This window comes from Nerophis ophidion, linkage group LG01 (assembly GCF_033978795.1).
Source record: "Nerophis ophidion isolate RoL-2023_Sa linkage group LG01, RoL_Noph_v1.0, whole genome shotgun sequence".
NCBI lineage: Eukaryota > Metazoa > Chordata > Actinopteri > Syngnathiformes > Syngnathidae > Nerophis > Nerophis ophidion.
Window position 1 is genome coordinate 49339191 of NC_084611.1, and position 21503 is coordinate 49360693.

A 21503-nucleotide genomic window follows, 5' to 3' on the forward strand; every position below is an offset into this window, starting at 1 on the left:
GGTATTTGGACTTTAGTAGGTAAGGCCCCATGTCTCCCCACCCAGCTGATGGTTGCCATGTGCACGTGGTACATGTACAGTACATTCCAGGGTCCCAGCACCTTTAAGAACTATTCCAGAGATGGGGCCGGGCGGGAGCTGCACCAGCATGTGTTTGGAGGAGCACAAGACCTTGGGCTTGGCAGCCACAGGGGGGCTGACCTTGGCCTTGCCGGGTGTGGACGGGGTCAGCGGTGGAGGAGTGCTCCTCTGGAAGGGGCATTGCAGGTCCACCGTGTGGTACTGTGTCATTGAGAGGGCCAAATACCTCAAGGACAGGGAAATGGTCGCGGGACTCTAACGGGAGAGAAATGGAGAAACTCACGTTTAGTTTTTTGCAAGCTTGGTTGCATCACAATCAAATGTTTTTATATTTGAGCTGGTAGGTGTGAAAAAACTGAACACATGCCATGAAGTGGAGTGTTCATTTGTTTTTGGCGACAACTTGTGGTCACAATAATTCAATAAAACAGGCACGTGACAGTTAGTTGAATGATGCGGACACGTTTGTTTCTGGACTTTGTACATGTGAGTAAAATGCAGCTCTGATGATTTAATACTTGTTTATATTGTCATGAGTGCAGTTTTACCCTGCAATACTGTTCAATGGAAGACCCGAGCTTATGTGCTACTGTGTGCTTATCTGTTGTGTAGCTGCCAGCTCCTGGTAGCCTATAGAAAGGGTATTTAATGTTTTTGACCTTGGAGCCCAATGTTTCTACTCGGGTTGTCCCGATACCAATATTTTAGTACCTGTACTGGTACCAAAATGTATCTCAATACTTTTTTAATTAAGGGGACCACGAAAAAAATGTCATTTTTACTACTTTTATTTATTTTGTTTTTACTTTTAACAACTGATTAGTGTAAAAAATTCAGTGTATAAAAATTGTGTGTAAAAAAATAGTGTAAAAAAAAAAAAGAAGATTTAGTGTATAAAAATTCAGTGTAAAAAAATGTTATGTATAAAAATTCAGTGTAAAAAGATTTAGTGTAAGAAAAAAAAAATCAGTGTAAAAAGATTGTGTATAAAAAAATCAGTGTAAAAATATTTAGTGCAAAAAAAAATCAGTGTAAAAAATTTAGGTATTTTATAATGTACTGCTTTTATATTTCCTGTATTTTATATTATTACTTTGAACGGTTTTATATTAAAATTTTTTATTCTGTCTTTGAGTACTCTGAAAAGCGCTATACCAAATAAAATGTATTATTGATTTTATTTTAACAAAATGTTTTACTATACATTAAATAGATGTGTGTTATTGCAATTAAATAAAACAGTTTTTGCCTTAAATAAAATGTTGAACATACAAGACAAGTGAAGTGAAATGAATTATATTTATATAGCGCTTTTTCTCTAGTGACTCAAAGCGCTTTACATAGTGAAACCCAATATCTAATTTTTACATTTAAACCAGTGTGGGTGGCACTGGGAGCAGGTGGGTAAAGTGTCTTGCCCAAGGACACAACGACAGTGACTAGGATGGCGGAACCGGGGATCGAACCTGCAACCATCAAGTTGCTGGCACGGCCGCTCTTCCAACCGAGCTATACCGCCCCAAGACAACTTGTCTTTTAGTAGTAAGTAAACAAAAACTCCTAATTAGTCTGCTGACGTATGCAGTAACATATTGTGTCATTTATTCACCTATTATTTTGTACACATTACGCGGGACAAACTGTAAAAAGGGATTATTAATCTACTTGTTCATTTACGGGAAATATCTGCTTATTTTCTGTTTTAATATGTTCTGTCTACACTTCTGTTAAAATGTAATAATCACTTATTCTTCTCTTCCTTGATACTTGATATTAGTTTTGGATGATACCACACATTTAGGTATCGATCCGATATCAAGTAGTTACAGAATCATACATTGGTCATATTCAAAGTCCTCATGTGTCCAGGGACATATTTACTGACTTTATAAAAACATAAAAATGTTTTTAAAAAGGAAAAAAAAGACTGTGATGATAAAAATATTGATGTAATCATAGTAGTATCGACTAGATACGCTCTTGTACTTGGTATCATTACAGTGGATGTCAGGTGTAGATCCACCCTTGGTGTTTGTTTACATTAAAGAGTGCCAGTTTGTTAGCAGTGAGCTATTGTATCCTCCCACAACGTGGATGGCGGAGGGTGTGTCAGTCCATCGCCAACTGGGCATAAAAAAAAAAAGACCTAAAAATGATTGATTATCAATCTTCACCAAGACGTGACTTCGGTCACTTGATTGACATTCACGGCACCCGAGGGTCTTGTGCGATGCCGCTGGCTGCTGCCAGATCATAATTAAGAAAAAACGACCGACAGGAAAGCGAGAAACATTTTTTATTTCAACAGCCGTACCTGCTGTCAAAACTCTGCACACTTCCTGTCTTCACAATAAAATTGCTGCTTTATCCTGCCTGTGCTAACGAAAAAAAGAGTCTCAGAAAGCTAGCAAGTGATGGAGTTTGCCGCCAATGTATTTGTAATAAATTTTAAAAAGTATCTATGTCGAGTGTGTAATACAACGGTACTGCTTTTGCTTTGAAAAACGTTATTTGTATTACTTCCGTGTGGACATAGGCGCGTGCGTGATTGTGAGTGAATGTGAACAGCGGCAATCACAAACTACATTTTAAAAAACATGGATGTCGTGCGTGCAATATAACTGTGCTGCTTTTATTTTGAAAAAATGTTATTTATGGACGTATGTCCGTGTGTAAGCTGTGAGTGAAGGTGCACAGCGACAAGTGATGCCCTGTTACCCCCGAGACGCTAAAAAAAGAAAAGTTGATGACGAATGGCGTGTTTTCAACAAGACATACTGTGAAGTATTTCTTTAAAGAGATGAAAGGTAAAGCCGTGGGCTTAATTTGTGCTACACAGGTTGCGGTGTTGAAAGAATATAATTTGAATCGCCACTACACGACGAAGCAGGAGGAAAAATAGCGGAATCTTTCTGATGAAGCGCGCGCAAGGGAGGCTGATGCGTTGATGGTAAAATTGCAAAGCCAACAAGGACTTTTTGCCAAATTTCACACCCCCAGAGATGCTGCCGTCAGGACAAGCTTCGTCCTTTCTCACAAAATCGCCAGAAAAAGTAGCCTATTTTCTGCACTATAAGGCGCATCTAAAAACCTCAAATTTTCTCAAAAGCTGACAGTGCGCCTTATACAATATATGAACCAATATTGACCCACAACAAGTCTCGCAACTTCGGTAAGCAGCCACCGACTTCATTTTCCCCCGTAAAAGAAGAAGTACGCTTCTTCTTCTATGGTAAGCAGCCACCGACTTCATTTTCCCCCGTAGAGGAAGAAGTGCGCTTCTTCTACTATGGTAAGCAGCCGCTGACTTCATTTTCCCCCGTAAAAGAAGAAGCGCGCTTCTTCTACGGTAAGCAGCCGCCAACTTCATTTTCCCCCGTAAAAGAAGAAGCGCGCTTCTTCTACGGTAAGCAGCCGCCGACTTTATTTTCCCCCTTAGAAGAAGAAGCGCGTTCTTCTATGGTAAGCAGCCGCCGACATCATTTTCCCCTGTAGAAGAAGCGCGCGGTGCATGCTGGGATATATGACTGCGGGAGGCGTGCAGTTTCTGTGTGTTTATGTAAAGACCCCAAAATGGCTCCTATTAAGAGACACTTACAACGCAGAGTTTAAACTCAAGGCGATCAGTCACACAGAAGAACACGGGAATAGAGCAGCAGTGAGAGGATTTAACATTAACAGCAGCGACACTGACTCGTTTAATGACGCCCAACTGTTTGATTCGAACACTGAAGAAGAAGAATTTGAGGGATTCATGGATGAGGAATAACTTAATAAAGTGAGCATTACATGTTTATTTTGTGTGTTGTGTTGTGTGACATTAACGTTTGAGCAACGTTGAGTTAATATATTATTGCTTTGCACTATTTCCAGTGTTACTATATTGTGATTGCACCAACGTTTGATTTACCGTAACAGTATCAGATGTTTTTTACGTGTTTATTGAATCGGGGAAAATAATAAAACAGCTGTTTATTCATTTTGGGAGTGAACGGCGTTGTCAGAACGCTGCTTCGTAAACTATTAATAAAGTTTGACTGACCTATCTGACTGTTTTGTTGACATTCCCTTTAGCGCAGCTCCATCTAAAGGATGCATAACATAACCCCGGCCTCTACTGTAGCGTCTATTCTATGCGCCTTATAATGCGGTGCTCCTTATATATGAACAAAGTTTTAAAATAGGCCATTAATTGAAGGTGCGCCTTATAATCCGGTGCGCCTTATAGTGCGGGAAAATACGTTAAGGCATTTTCTGACGGACAGTTTATTAAGTTGTGCTTATTGGACTCAGTTGCGCTGATATGCCTGGAGAAGAGGGGCGCATTTGAGAACGTGTCACTCTCCCGACGCACTGTAACAAGGCGGGCTGAGGCCACCGCTGGAAACTTGGAACTTCAGCTGAACACCAGAACGGCCGACTTTGACTGTTTTTCACTGGCTTAGGATGAGAGCTGCGATGTACGTGATACCGCACAGCTGCTCATCTTCTTACGTAGGATAACTGAGGCCTTTCAAATCACGGAGGAACTGGCAGCCATGCAGTCCATTAAAAGGGACAACCACAGGTAATGACTTGTTCACAGAGGTAAATGCGTGTTTGGACATGTTAGGACTGAAATTGGACAAGCTGGCAGGTGTGACAACAGATGGTTGTCCAAATCTGACGAGGGAAAATGTTGGACTTTTAAAGAGGATGCGGGATTATGTGACAGAAATTGAAATTTTTTCATTGTATTATACATCAGGAAGTGTTGTGTAAGACAGTGTTCAAAATAAAACCATCAAAAACAATCTGCTTTTGTATAGTAAGTTAAGTTAGGTAAGGTTAAATCCGCATTGAGAGGAGCCAGGTAAGGTGGTTCGGGCATCTTGTCAGCATGCCACCTGAACGCTTCCCTAGGGAGGTGTTTCGGGCATGTCCGACCGGCAGGAGGCCATGGGGAAGACCCAGGACACGTTGGGAATACTGTCTCACGGCTGGCCTGGGAATGCCTCGGGATCCCCCCGGAAGAGCTGGACCAAGTGGCTGGGGAGAGGGAAGTCTAGGCTTTCCTGCTTAGGCTGCTGCCCCCGTGACCCGACCTCGGATAAGCGGAAGAAGATGGATGGATGGGTTGAATTAAATTAATATTATTATTAATCATTATTATTATTTATCTTACAGTAAATCAAAAATAATATTGAGCAAAAATGTATTGAAATATTGTCGATGAGGCCCTCCAACAGTGCTCGGGTTGCTCATACGGCCCCTGGTAAAAAGTAATTGCCCACCCGTTTTAAAGTATATTGTCAATCTTGTCTATTATCAGATCCATCAACATTTCATTAAAAAGTACTGAGTAGGTTTGTGTGCATCATGTTTTTGTGATCTAACTGGATTTAGTATTGATATTGAAATGCAGTCTTACCAGCACATTGGTGTGGCAGCCAGGCAGAGGAGAAGAGAGGATTACGGTGGATGTGCTCAGCATGTGGATCTTATGCCCACACACGCTGGAGAGGGGCTGCCATTTCCCCTGATCTGCAAAATGAGTTTTGTGAGTACTAAACGTCACTTTAAGACAGGGGTCACCAACCTTTTTGAAACCAAGAGCTACTTCTTGGATACTGATTAATGCGAAGGGCTACCAACCAGTTTGATACACACTTAAATAAATTGCCAGAAATAGCCAATTTGCTCAATTTACCTTTAATAAATAAATCTATATATATATATAAAAATGGGTATTTCTGTCTGTCATTCCATCGTACATTTTTTTTCCTTTTACGGAAGGTTTTTTGTAGAGAATAAATGATGAAAAAAACACTTAATTGAATGGCATAAAAGAGGAGAAAACACAAAAAAAATAAAATAAAATTTTGAAACATAGTTTATCTTCACTTTCGACTCTTTAAAATTCTAAATTCAACCCAAAAATATGAAGAGAAAAACTAATTCAAATCTTTTTGAAAAAATTTAAAAAAGAATTTATGGAACATCATTAGTAATTTTTCCTGATTAAGATTCATTTTAGAATTTTGATATTCTTTAAAAAAGAATTTATGGCACATAATTAGTATTTTTTCCTGATTAAGATTCATTTTAGAATTTTGATGACATGTTTTAAATAGGTTAAAATCCAATCTGCACTTTGTTAGAATATATAACAAATTGGACCAAGCTATATTTCTAACAAAGACAAATAATTATTTCTTCTAGATTTTCCAAAACAAAAATTTTAAAAGACATTCAAAAGACTTTGGAATAACATTTAAATGTGATTCTACAGATTTTGTAGATTTGCCAGAATAATTTTTCTGAGTTTTAATCATAATAAGTTTGAAGAAATATTTCACAAATAATTCTTCTTTGAAAAAACTGAAACTAAAATGAAGAATTAAATTAAAATTTATTTATTATTCTTTACAATAAAAACAATTAATTTACTTGACATTGATTTAAATTGTCAGGAAAGAAGAGGAAGGAATTTAAAAGGTAAAAAAGTATACGTGTTCAAAAATCCTAAAATCATTTTTAAGGTTGTATTTTTTCTCTGAAATTGTCGTTCTGAAAATTATAAGAAGCAAAGTAAAAAAATAAATGAATTTATTTAAACAAGTAAAGACCAAGTCTTTAAAATATTTTCTTGGATTTTCAAATTCTATTTGAGTTTTGTCTCTCTTAGAATTAAAAATGCCGAGCAAAGAGAGACCAGCTTGCTAGGAAATAAAAAAAATAAAAAAAAATAGAGGCAGCTCACTGGTAAGTGCTGCTATTTGAGCTATTTTTTAGAAAAGGCCAGCGGGCGACTCATCTGGTCCTTACGGGCTACCTGGTGCCCGTGGGCACCGTGTTGGTGACCCCTGCTTTAAGGGAAGAAAAAACAACACTTCACTGACCTTTCACCTGGATGAGGTGTGGATGAGCGGTGGGCAGGAAGACCACCACACTGCCCACTTCACAATAGTACGATGGGGGCGCTGGCGTGGGCTTAGGTTTTTGTTTAGGTGCGGGTGACTGGGTTGGGTACCGGGACACAGGGGGGTGTAGTGGGAAATGGGAGGGGTCGCTATGGAGATAAGGATGCCGGCGTTCTGAATGTGGAGGAGAGAGGATGTGGTGGAAAGGATAACTGGGGATGGGGGGCTTTTGGGGGTCTTGTGCATTATTAGCTTTTTGTTCATGTGGATGGTCAAATGAATTGGGGTCAGAGGGTTGTTTTGGTGGATGGAGAAGTGGGCTGGAAGGAGAAGGTGTTGGATAGTGAGGTGATTTATGATAGTCCTGAAGTGTGGGTGGGCGGGGGGCTTGAGGACTGGCAGGCTTAGAGCCGGGAGGATATATGTGCGTAGCAATCTGATCTTTGGCTGAGGATCCATGCACGGTCCATAAAGCAGACCATGGGTGGGGGGACTGGTGAGACGGTGGGGCTCCAGGAGGAGCGCCAGGAGAGAGTGAAGTGTAATGTTGAAGTGGTTCCTGGACTGGAGGTGGAGGAGAGGTAGTTGCGGGGACGGGGCAGGCCAGGATCACTTCCTGCTGATTCAAAACCAGCTGAAGCTGCAGTCCGTCCTACAAAGAAAACATGGAAACATGTAGTCGCCGGTGAGGAAGCCGTTGAAAAAGACTTACTCCAATGGTGACACAGGGCGCGATGAAGGAGATGAAGAAGATAAAGTCCTGTGGCAGGGAGTGGACGCGGTACGCACACTGAGCGGACACAAATTGAGTCCGGCCTCCATTTACTGCAGTGCAAAAGAAGAAATGTGTCATATTTAGGATCACAGGCACATATTGAAGAAAGAAAGAGAATGGATACATCCATAATATCAGAAATGCTCTAATTAACCACCACTTATCCTATAGTCTACAACACACCTGGGCTAACTAAGGCCCGTTAAGCTTTTCAATCTGGCCCACCGGACATTCCCCAATAATTGTTTTAGATCTTTAAGAGAGAGGGATATAGATATATATATATATATATATATATATATATACATATATCCCGAAAGGGAATAAGCGGTAGAAAATGGATGGATGGATGGATACATATATCCATCCATTTTCTACCGCTTATTCCCTTTCGGGGTCGCGGGGGGCGCTGGCACCTATCTCAGCTACAATCGGGCGGAAGGCGGGGTACACCCTGGACAAGTCGCCACCTCATCCCAGGGCCAACACAGATAGACGGACAACATTCACACTCACATTCACACACTAGGGCCAATTTTTAGTGTTGCCAATCAACTTATCCCCAGGTGCATGTCTTTGGAGGTGGGAGGAAGCCGGATGGGGGTTAAATCACCAAAAATGATTCTCGGGCGCAGCCACCGCTACTGCCCACTGCCCCCCTCACCTCCCAGGGGGTGATGGGTCCAAATGCAGAGAATAATTTATAGTATTTATATACACACACACACATACATACATACATACATATGTGTGTGTGTGTATGTATATGTATATCCATCCATCCATCCATCCATTTTCTACCGCTTATTCCCATTTGGGGTCGCTGGCGCCTATCTCAGCTACAGTCGGGCGGAAGGCGGAGTACACCCTGGACAATTCGCCACCTCATCACCAACACAGACAACATTCACATTCACACTCACATTTACATACTGGGGCCAATTTAGTGTTGCCGATCAACCTATCCCCAGGTGCATGTCTTTGGAGGTGGGAGGAAGCCGGAGTACCCAGAGGGAACCCACGCATTCACAGGGAGAACATGCAAACTCCACACAGAAAGATCCCGAGCCTGGATTTGAACCCAGGACTGCAGGACCTTCGTATTGTGAGGCAGACGCATCAACCCCTCTTCCACTGTGAAGCCGTATGAATATGTATGTATGTATGTATATATATATATATATATATATATATATATATATATATATATATATATATATATATATATATATATACACACACACACACACACACACACAATAGAATAGAAACTACTTTATAGATCCCTGGGGGAAATTCTGCACCACAGTTCACTCACAATAAACAATAATAAATAATATATAACATATATTATACATATAATATATGAATAATATAAATATATTCTACATTTAAGTGCAGTCAAGAAGGAACATATGCATTATACAGTCTGATAGCTGTCGGTATGAAGAAACTCATGTGTCGTTCCGTGTTACATTTTGGGAGTCTGAGCCTTCCACTGAACGTGCTCATTCTCGCTGCAAGGTCCGAGTGTAGTGGGTGGGAGGTGTTGTCCATAATGGCTAGGAGTTTTGTTAAACTTCTCCTCTCTGACACCCCTGCCAGAGAGTCTAGCTCCACTCCCACCACCCAACTGGCCTTCTCTATACACATTTACACACACACATACACATACATACATACATACATACATATATATACACACATATACATATATATACATATATATATACACATAGATACATACTGTACATATATCAATCAATCAATCAATCAATGTTTACTTATATAGCCCTAAATCACTAGTGTCTCAAAGGGCTGCACAAACCACCACGACATCCTCGGTAGGCCCACATAATGGCAAGAAAAACTCACACCCAGTGGGACATTGGTGACAATAATGACCCAGTGGGACGTCGGTGACAATAATGACCCAGTGGGACGTCGGTGACAATAATGACTATGAGAACCTTAGAGAGGAGGAAAGCAATGGATGTCGAGCGGGTCTAACATGATACTGTGAAAGTTCAATCCATAATGGATCCAACACAGTCGCGAGAGTCCAGTCCAAAGCGGATCCAACACAGCAGCGAGAGTCCCGTTCACAGCGGAGCCAGCAGGAAACCATCCCAAGCGGAGGCGGATCAGCAGCGCAGAGATGTCCCCAGCCGATACACAGGCGAGCAGTACATGGCCACCGGATCGGACCGGACCGCCTCCACAAGGGAGAGTGGGACATAGAAGAAAAAGAAAAGAAACGGCAGATCAACTGGTCTAAAAAGGGAGTCTATTTAAAGGCTAAAGTATACAAATGAGTTTTAAGGTGAGACTTAAATGCTTCTACTGAGGTGGCATCTCGAACTGTTACCGGGAGGGCATTCCAGAGTACTGGAGCCCGAACGGAAAACGCTCTATAGCCCGCAGACTTTTTTTGGGCTTTGGGAATCACTAACAAGCCGGAGTCCTTTGAATGCAGATTTCTTGCCGGGACATATGGTACAATACAATCGGCAAGATAGGATGGAGCTAGACCGTGTAGTATTTTATACGTAAGTAGTAAAACCTTAAAGTCACATCTTAAGTGCACAGGAAGCCAGTGCAGGTGAGCCAGTACAGGCGTAATGTGATCAAACTTTCTTGTTCTTGTCAAAAGTCTAGCAGCCGCATTTTGTACCAACTGTAATCTTTTAATGCTAGACACGGGGAGACCCGAAAATAATACGTTACAGTAGTCGAGGCGAATTTTTGCGATATTACGGAGATGAAAGAAGGCCGTTTTAGTAACGCTTTTAATGTGTGCCTCAAAGGAGAGAGTTGGGTCGAAGATAATACCCAGATTCTTTACCGTGTCGCCCTGTTTAATTGTTTGGTTGTCAAATGTTAGAGTTGTATTATTAAATAGAGGTCGGTGTCTAGCAGGACCGATAATCAGCATTTCCGTTTTTTTGGCGTTGAGTTGCAAAAAGTTAGCGGACATCCATTGTTTAATTTCATTAAGACACGCCTCCAGCTGACTACAATCCGGCGTGTTGGTCAGGTTTAGGGGCATGTAGAGTTGGGTGTCATCAGCATAACAGTGAAAGCTAACACCGTATTTGCGTATGATGTCACCTAGCGGCAGCATGTAGATGCTGAAGAGTGCAGGGCCAAGGACCGAACCCTGGGGAACTCCACACGTTACCTTAACGTAGTCCGAGGTCACATCGTTATGGGAGACACACTGCATCCTATCAGTAAGATAAGAGTTAAACCAAGACAGGGCTAAGTCTGACATACCAATTCGTGTTTTGATACGTTCTAATAAAATATTATGATCGACGGTATCGAAAGCAGCGCTAAGATCGAGGAGCAGCAACATAGATGACGCATCAGAATCCATCGTTAGCAATAGATCATTAGTCATTTTTGCGAGGGCTGTCTCCGTGGAGTGATTTGCTCTGAAACCGGATTGAAAGGTTTCACATAGATTGTTAGACGCTAAGTGTTCATTTAACTGCTCCGCAACAATTTTTTCAAGGATTTTTGAAATAAAGGGAAGGTGAGATACCGGTACATACATATACATAGATACATACTGTACATATATACATACATATATATATATATATATATATATATATATATATATATATATATATATATATACACATATATATACACATATACACATATATATACACATACACATATATATATACACATACATATATATATATATACACATACATATATATATATACACATACATATATATATATACACACACACATATATATATATATACATATACACATATACATATACACATATATACATACATACATACATACATATATATATATATACACACACACACACACACAAAAAACATTTCAGGTGACTACCTCTTGAAGCTCATGGGGAGAATGCCTAGAGTGTGCAAAGCAGTAATCAGAGCAAAAGGTGACTATTTTGAAGAAACTACAACATAAAACGTATTTTCAGTTATTTCATCTTTTTTTGTTAAGTACATTACTCCACATGTGTTTATTCATAGTTTTGATGCGACAATCTACAATGTAAATAGTCATGGAAATAAAGAACACACATTGAGTGAGAAGGTGTGTCCAAACTTTTAGCCTGTACTGTATATATAAATATAAATTATATACAAATATAAAAAAAAACATTTACAGTATCATGGAGAACAGTACCTCGGACCCCCAGCGTTGGCACATCCTGCTGGAAAAGACGAACCGCCATGCCGTAAGGGGAGCACAGGACATCCGGGATCGACGATGCAGGTGCGGGCGTCTCTCCTGGACAGGTGAGCTTCAGCGGCCTGTCCCACCAAAGCATGGGCAGCACGTAACTGCCATTCTGTGAGGGCCAGCAGGCGGGCGAGGAGCGTTTGGTCAAGGACACGGTGAACGAGGCGAAGAAAGTGTGCGGTAAAATACAGTTGGTACCTCTTGGTGGATGTGGCATGCATCATGTGACACCATCATCTGAAAGTCCCTGCCTGATGTCCACACCGTGTAACCACAAGATGGAGGCAGGTGCAACAGGGAGATCACATTAGCTCCTCCTGTTTAGACAACACACCACAGTTATGTTATCATTTGAAAATGACAATTTATTAATGAATAATCACACTACAAACTAAGGATCTACAGAGTATCGAACGGGCGGATTAAATAAAATGTTGTACGAATTAAATGTTCTTAAACAATTTGCTCAGGCATTTGTTGACAAAGTGGTGACCCTCGCCCCATCCTTGTTTGTGAATGAGTGAGAATTTCATGGAAGCTGATTTTATAGCCAATCATGGCATCCACCTGTTCCCAATTAGCCTGTTCACCTGTGGGTTGTTCCAAATAAGTCTTTGATGAGCATTCCTCAACTTTTGTCACTCTTTTTTGCCACTTCTGCCAGCTTTTTTGAAACATGTCGCAGGCATCAAATTCAAAATGAGCTAATATTTGCAAAAAATAATGTTTACCAGTTTGAACATTAAGTTTCTTCTCTTTGCAGTCTATTCAATTGAATATCATTTTAAAAGTATTTGCAAATCACTGTTTTCTTTTTTTATTTACCATTTACACAACGTGACAACTTCACTGCTTTTGGGGTTTGTAATAGAGCAGGGGTCGGCAACCCAAAATGTTGAAAGAGCCATATTGGACCAAAAATACAAAAACAAATCAGTCTGAAGCCGCAAAAAATTAAAAGCCATATTACATACAGATAATGTGTCATGAGATATACATTGAAATAAGAGGACTTAAAGGAAACTAAATGAGCTAAAATATAGCTACAAATGAGGCATAATGATGCAATATGTACATACAGCTAGCCTAAATTGCATGTTAGCATTGATTAGCTTACAGTCTTGCAGTGACCAAATATGTCTGACTAGCACACTCCACATAAGTCAATAACATCAACACAAATCACCTTTGTGCATTCATGCACGTTATAAGTTTGGTGGACAAAATGACACAGAAAAAGAAGTGGCATAAAACACGTCTTAGAAAGTCAGAGAAAGTTATACATGTAAACAAACTACAGTGAATTCAAGGACTGTCGAAATTAGTAGGACAAAGCGGCGCTTGCCAAATACTCGAATTAGTGAAGCATGTTTAATATAAAGTGTGCTTTACAGCAATTAGGGAGGTTTGTGTCATGTTTGTCCTCCGACAGAAACCATAATAAAAGAAAAAAAATATTTTTTTACCCTCAACATTTCCATTTTTCATATAGGGCGGCGCTAAAGAGCCGCATACGGCTCCAGAGCTGCGGGTCGCCGACCCCTGTAATAGACCAATATAAGTCTACAAGCATGAACTGATGAAGAAAAAAAAAAGCTAAACATAGATATATTTAAATGACGACATGTTGTGTTACAGGTGACTAAGTATGTTTTTAATCAGTTTAAGATGTTCAACTTTTTTCATTACATTCTGATTTTTTTGCTCTTTCTTAGATTTTTAATGTTTTTGTTTTAAATAGATATGTGCCAGCGACCCCCGCAATCCCAAAAGGGAATAAGCGGTAGAAAATGGATGGATGGATGTTACTTGAAAATACAAAAAAGGTATATTTGGACAAAGTTGCGCCGATACCAGCCTGAATTTCTTAAAACAAAATCAGTGGTATCACACATCACTCATTTTTGGCAGTAATGTGGGCCCTCTAAGCTAGTATCAATAACTTCCATTAATGCGGTACAATTGTATGTGTGCTGGTATCAGAAAAGGTGTGTCAAAGTCATCTTAGTTCAGGGGGCACATGGTAGGAAATATATTCTCACGCAGGCCAGACTGGTAAAATCATGGCATAATTACTTAAAACTAAAGACAACTTTAGATTGTTTTCTTCGTCTTACTTTGCCCCAAAAATAGAAGAAGCACATTCTTAAAAAGTACACATTGCAAATAATCTTCAAGTCAGTTGAAACTTCTGAGAAAAAAATGTGTGCAATTTAAAAAACACCATGAAGAACACAACAAACTTAGACTTTGTCTCAGTGTTTTTTACAAAGCCATTACACTCGAATCACTTCCTGTTTAGCATTAAAAATGTTTGGAAAGGCAATCGAGTGTTCCCTCGAAACCGCCGCATTGGTGAAATCCACAACTGCCACGACACATTCATTTATCATTATTCAAATATTAAACTTATTATGAAAAAAAAAAATACACCCATCCATCCATCCATCCATCTTCTTCGGCTTAACAGAGGTTGGGTCGCGGGGACAGCAGCCGAAGCAGGGAAGCCCAGACTTCCCTCTCCCGAGCTACTTCGTCCGGCTCTTCCTGGGGGATTCTGAGGCGTTCCCTGGCCAGCCGGGAGACATAGTCTTCCCAACGTGTCCTCGGTCTTCCTACCGGTCGGAAGTGCCCTAAACACCTACCTAGGGAAGCGTTCGGGTGGCATCCTGACCATAAAACAAACAACAAATGTAGAAACACATTTGTACAATGGAGTTCAGGGTGCACATCGTGCCATCGACCAATTGCGAGCTCTGTACAGAACTCTAACTACTTCAAAGATGACGGTCAAGTTAACTTAAGTCTTGGCATCTTATCTTTTACGTTGGACACCCCTGTAATTAGACAATAGTATTTTAGTAGGTCATACCCTTTCTGATCAGGAAAGTGAAAACGCACTCAGGCCGTGACAAGTACTGTGGTAACAAGAATAAAAATGTACCTGCGTCCACAAAGAGCTGTGTGACTCCTGGTCCAGAGGCTGTGAATGTCATGGCATGATGATAACACAGCAGCACAGGGCTCATGGCCAGCCACTCTGATACATGCACAGCGCGGCCAGAAGATGATACCAGTGCCCTCCCATGGACTCCTTTAAAACCTAAATCATATCAAGCATCATATAAAACAACAGAGTTAGTTAATATTGCTGTAAGGGAGACTTGAAAGACTAGGACACCAGATCTTCATGCTCTAATATTGATCCTCAAATCACAATATGGATACTTTTCATACTTTAGTTCAGGGGTGTTTGAACTTTTTCACCAAAGGCCACAAACTGAAGTCTAAGTATGCGGGGCCATGTTGAAAAATGTTTAAAAAAAAATGTAAATGCTAAAAAAAAAAAAATAATGCCAGTTTTAAATGATAGGGAAGTAATTATTATTATTAATTATTAGAACATTTCATCTTTTTTCTCATTACATATTTTACATTGTTTTGCTATTTTTTCTTGCACTTTTACTGTCGTTTTTCCCCTTGCAAGAATAGAATAAAATTAATAAAATGATTGTGTACCTGCATAAATTACTGTGTCAAAAATTCTGCCTGTACAAAAATATTCATGTTCAGTTACACATTTAACAATGTTGATTATGCTTTTGGTCATTTTTTCAATTAATTCACAAGTTAGTTAATTAGGAAATACAATATTACATACTAAACTGTTTATATTTTATTTTTATTTGGAGAGCTTCTAAAATTTTGGATCAGGGGTGTCTAAACTTTTTCACCAATGGCCACATACTGAAAAGTCAAATATGGGGAGGCCATTTTGATATTTTTCCTATTTGTAAAACAATGCTAAGAACACACACACACACTTATACACAAATATATATACACACACAGATATACATATATACATACAAATATATATACACACACAGATAGATATATATATATATATATATATATATATATATATATATATATATATATATATATATATATATATGCTTGCTTATGGCAGTCCATCGATGTCGATGATGACGTTGCTCCAAACGAAGTATTGGATTGGTTATTGTTGTGCTTTTCGCCTGTGCATAGCCAGGTGGCTGCTCAGGCCTATGCGTGATCCACAGACTTTGTCACAGGAGGGGCAGGGGAAGGCAGCGGTGATGGTCGCTGGTGCTGTGGCACGTTGGTGTCTTTGTGCACGCCGCTGTGCTCTCCGCTCTGTGAACTTCTCCTGAAGATGAGTGATTCCCTGGTGGCAAGTAGAGCTCCAAGTCTGGCGGTCAGCAGCCAGGGACTCCAGTGCTGGTGGTTTGATGTCACACTTTTTCAGGAGAGTTTTAATGTGGTCCTTGTACTGTTTTTTCTGGCCCCCGGCAGACCTTTGACCGACTGAAAGCTGGCCATACAATATTTGACGGGGTAGGCGGTGGGCTGGCATACGAATCACATGTCCGACCCATCTTAGGTGTTTTTGGCCAAGGAGTGCTGTGATGCTGGGTGTGTTGGTCCAGTCATAAATTTCAGTGTAGGGCACCCTGTCTTCCCAGGTCAGACCCAGGATCCTTTGGAGGCAGCGGATGTGGAAGGCCTCGAGACTCTGGATGTGCCTCTGGTAGGGTGTCCAGGTTTCGGAACTATAGAGCAGCGTGGAGAGGCAGACTGCCTTATACACGACTGTCTTGGTGGAGATGGTTAGATTCCTGTTCAGGAAAACCCTGGACCGTAGCCTTCCAAAGACAGCAGAGGCCAGGCCAATACGGGCCTGGACGTCATCGTCAATGGTGCAGGTTGGCGACAGGGTGCTTCCGAGGCAGGTGAAGTGGGGGACGGTGGCTAATGGGTGCCCGTCATGGGTGAAGATTGGCGTGTTTGGCTGGGGAGTAAACTCCTGCACCAGTATTTGTGTTTTCTTGGTGTTTATCTGAAGACCAATGGCACTGTAGATGGAGGCTACCAAATTCAGTGCGCGCTTGAGAGACTCTGGTGAGTGTGCAAGTACAGCGCAGTCATCTGCATACTGTAGTTCCAGAATATGCTGGGTGGTGAGTTTAGTGCTGGCTTGGAGGCGACGGATGTTAAAAAGGTTACCATCCAGCCGGTATTGTATCTGAATCCCATCTGTGGGGTCCAGGTGTTTATGGGACAGGAGGGTGACAGTGGAAATAAACATGTTGAATATGGTTGGGGCAAGGACACACCCTTGCTTGACCCCCACATCCACACTGAAAAATGGGGATTGTTGGCCGCCGTTGCTCACACAGGCCTGCATGCCATCATGTAGCTGTCGCAGTAGGTTGCAGAACTTTGCTGGTACACCTAATTTTCCAAGTACTTCCCACAGCAAGTCCCGGTTTACTGTATCGAAGGCCTTGGACAGGTCAATGAATGCCATGTACAAGTCTTTATGGTGTTCTCTGCATTTTTTTGTGTACCTGTCTGGCCACAAAGATCATGTCTGCGGTGCTCCGATCACGTCTAAAGCCGCATTGAGATTCGGGCAGGATGTTTTCGGTTACATGAGTTGCTACTCGATGTAACATGATCCTTGCTAGCACCTTCCCGGCTGCGGATAGTAGGGAGATACCTCTGCTGTTGCCGCAGTCTGCTTTGTCGCCTTTGCGCTTATAGATCGTTATGATGTTAGCATCCTTCCAATCTTGCGGGATGACTTCAGACGACCAGATGGCAGTGATCAGCTGGTGCATTCTGCGGTGCAGGAGATATCCACCGTGCTTCAAGATTTCTCCCGGGATCTTGTCAAGGCCTGGGCTCTTGTTATTTTTTAGACCCTTGATGGCCTTGAGTACCTCTGAGAAGCTTGGAGAGGAGTCCAGCGAGTCTACAGGGGGCAGGCATGGGAGGTCAGAGAGTATGTCTGTCTGTACAGGGTTTGTGGTGTTCAGCAGTACCCTGAAGTGCTCAGCCCATCTGTCCAGGATCTGTTGTTTGTCCTTATAGAGAGTGGTTCCGTCAGCTGATCTAACTGGGGTGATGTTCTTCCTCTGTGGGCCATAGATGGACTTGATGGAGTCGTAGAAGGCATGAGAGTTGTTGGTGTCTGCGTGATGTTGTATTTCGCGGGCCTTCTGTGTCCACCAGTCATTCTCCATGGCTCTGAGGGTGCGCTGGGTTTCACTTCTGAGGCGGATGAGCTGAGCCTTCAGGACGGTGGATTGAGGGTTTGATATGTGAGCTGCAAGGGCCTTGTGCTTTGCCTGAAGCAGGTCATAGATTTCTGGCGCACTATTGTCAAACCAGTCTTGATGTCGCCTTGTGGTGTACCCTATAGACTCCACGGCCGCCTGGCGTAGTTCCAGTGTCCAGCTCTAGTGGCACTTCAGGAATCTTGAACAGCTGATCTGCTACATTTTTCCTGAGCTGGTTGACGCAGTGCGTGGACTTCAGTGCATTGCAGTTGAGCCTCTTGGAAGGTGGTGTTTTTCTCTGTTGAGGACGTATTTCTAAGTCAATCTTTGTTCTGATCAGGCGGTGGTCAGTCCAACAGTCAGATCCACGCATGGCCCTAGTGATGCGCACCTCTTTCCTGTCCGCGTGGCGGGTGATGATGTAATCTAGGAGATGCCAGTGTTTAGAGCGAGGGTGTTGCCAGGATGTTTTGTACTTGTTTTTCAGTTGGAACAAGGTGTTTGTGATGACCAGTTGATGCTCAGAACATAGAGTGAGAAGACGGAGACCATTGCTGTTGAGCTTGCCAACACCGTGCCGACCCATCACTTCCCTCCACAGTACACTGTCCGAGCCCACTCTTGCGTTAAAATCCCCAAGAAGGATGAGCTTGTCAGTGAGTGGTGTTTTGCTGATGACGGAGTGCAGGGAGGCATAGAACTCTTCCTTACATTGAGGGTCGGCAATCAGTGTTGGGGCATAGGCGCTGATGAGGGTGCAGTAACGGTTATTTTTGAGGGGAATCCTCCAGGTCATCAACCTTTCACTAATGCCAACTGGAGATTCGGGAAGCTTCTGAAGTAGGGAGGTCCGCAGAGCGAAGCCTACACCATGGAGGCGACGGGAGCCTTCCGGAAGCCCTTTCCAGAAGAAAGTGTATCCTTCTCCCACCTCGGCTATGGAGTCCTCCCCATGGAAGCGGGTCTCGCTGAGGGCCGCAATGTCGATGTTATACCTCTTCAGTTCGTGCGCCACCAACGCTGTTCTTCTGCGGGCACGAGATGAATCATCACGCACATCCAAAAGCGTACGGACGTTCCAAGTCGCTAGTGTGAGTGTCAGTCGGGTTTTATTCTTGTGTTTTCGACCGCATGGGGGGATGACCCGGCAGCTGCGGTAGGCTGCCCGGGAGTGGAGGAACAGACCATTTTTAGACCACATTTTCTAGGCCCTTCCCATCTCAGGGTGAGCAGGGTGGGGCTGCTCAGTCACGTGGGGAGCTGCCGAAGAGACACGCTGTTCCATCCCGTACCTCAGCGACCGTCTATCCCACACCGCCTGCGTGCAGAGTTGGGCTAGATACTCCCAGTCACATCCAGACCTGTATCTGCCACCCTTCTCCATCGCCGCAGGACTTGAAGGGGAGGGGATGGGGTGGGAAAGGGGTGAGGGTGTTTGGAGCAGGCCTGCGCAAGGAGTAGATTAGAGTGAAGGAAGTGGTGCGCAGTCACTACCCTCACTACCTTGGCTCCCCCCTACGTCTTCCAGTGGCATGAAAAGCTCATGACGACCTTCTACAGGAAGGAGTTGCAGAAGACTGCCAGCACACCGGTCTGTTGATGGCTGCCTGATGCGGGTCTTCCCAACAGATTTGTCGTTAGGGGTTTACTCCCGTAGCCAAACACACACGGTGACCCAGTAGGCAGTGAGGCACCCTTAACCTTCATCCGCCTTTACTGCCGGAGGCGACGCGTCATTATCCGCCAGTTCCGCCGTTGAGGTTTTTGGATCACGCTTCGTCTGGAACCTCCCCCTCGACCTTACCGCCATGGTTGAACCTACCAGGAGCCGAGGCTCCCGACGGCATCGCTCTTAGGTTCATTGGAACACACAAGGCTCTCCACCACGACAAGGTGGCGACCCGTGGAGAACATATATATATATATACTGTATATATATATATATATATATATATATACAAATACACACACACAGACACACACATTAATACATACATACATACATATATATATACACACATTATTACATACATAAAAACACACACACATACATTCATACAAACACACACACATACATATATACACACACACACATATATATATATATATACATAGACAGCCCTTTGAGACACTAGTGATTTAGGGCTATGTAAGTAAACATTGATTGATTGATTGATAGACTCATTGATACATACACACACACGTCAGGGTTTCCCAGCCATTCATTTATTTGTGGCGGCCCGCCACGAAAGAATTATGGCCGCACCAAATAAAATAAAAACAAAAAATTAAATTAAAAAAAAAAATATTATTATTATTATTATTTATTATTAATTTTTTTTTTCGGCTTTTGACTCGCTCGACAGCTCATAAAAGCAATGTTACTCTGTCTGTGAATGGAGTTTGTAGTTACATATTATATAAATATGTAAATATTATATAAATATGTACATAGTGTTGTAATTATATTTCAACTCCTCGTTCAGACACACACACACACACACACATATATATACATACACACATACACACACAATCATACATACACGCACAGACACACACACACATGTTATGTTACTAAAGTATATTAGTTAGATGTTTTTAATCGGCTTCTTCTCATTTAATTCCGATCAGACACGTTCGGTATATTTGCACAAAGTATCGGTACCAGCCTGACCTGGACTCGGTATCGGCTCGGATGACATACAATGAGTGGAAAATCGCACACTGAGTGAAAGAAAAAGTTACCTGGGAAATCTCCTTGATATCCATCTTCAGTGTTTGCCACACTCTGCAGCCTGCTCACCTGGCCGGCAGTCCACGTCCACGGCCACGGCGGCCAGGTGTTGGTGTCATGTTTGCTGGTCCTGGACTTTGGAGCGGGTCCCAGGTGAGGCGCTCTTCTGCCCCGGCCAGCCACCATGTTTCTCTGGCTCAATTGTTCCGACTCCTGGGGTATGGACCCGCTGAGGCGGAAGGCATAAATGGTCACTAAATAAAAAAACAGAGCGGATTTATTCATGTTTTCTTTACAAAACATTGGCAGTTTGTGGACGCTTCGCTTCGCTTAGCTTAGACACGCGCGTCTCCCGCAGGTGAGGCTGATTAAAGAGCCCGCCTCAACCAATCAGGGAACGTTACTTGGAGGAGGCGTCGCCTCCTGATGATGTCACAATCAATCGACGTTGAACACATTGACAACATACTAAGAAATGACAACTTAATACAAACACGATATACTTAAAAATATATATTAATAAATAGAAACATGATCCAATAAGATATGTAGAAACACAATACAATAAAATGTATAGAAACATGGTGAATATAAAAATACGAACGAAATTGAGCTCATCTAAAACAACTCAAATTCCACCAATAAATACAA

At 42.1% G+C, this 21503-nt stretch overlaps 1 protein-coding gene across 1 annotated transcript in view; it reads right to left on the bottom strand.

Annotated features, from left to right (window-relative positions):
* The window catches only part of LOC133535440 (uncharacterized), a 39218-nt gene extending 17993 nt beyond the window's left edge, over window positions 1-21225 (bottom strand). The window contains exons 1-8 of the mRNA XM_061875320.1: window positions 20864-21225; window positions 14953-15111; window positions 12207-12325; window positions 11952-12117; window positions 7696-7808; window positions 6963-7635; window positions 5492-5604; window positions 102-336 (exon numbers count right to left, since the gene is read on the bottom strand). Coding sequence (XP_061731304.1) covers window positions 102-336; window positions 5492-5604; window positions 6963-7635; window positions 7696-7808; window positions 11952-12117; window positions 12207-12325; window positions 14953-15111; window positions 20864-21155 — 1870 coding nt within the window. The 5' untranslated portion in view covers window positions 21156-21225. The remainder of the gene's footprint in view (window positions 1-101; window positions 337-5491; window positions 5605-6962; window positions 7636-7695; window positions 7809-11951; window positions 12118-12206; window positions 12326-14952; window positions 15112-20863) is intronic.
* Window positions 21226-21503: the final 278 nt, after the last annotated feature.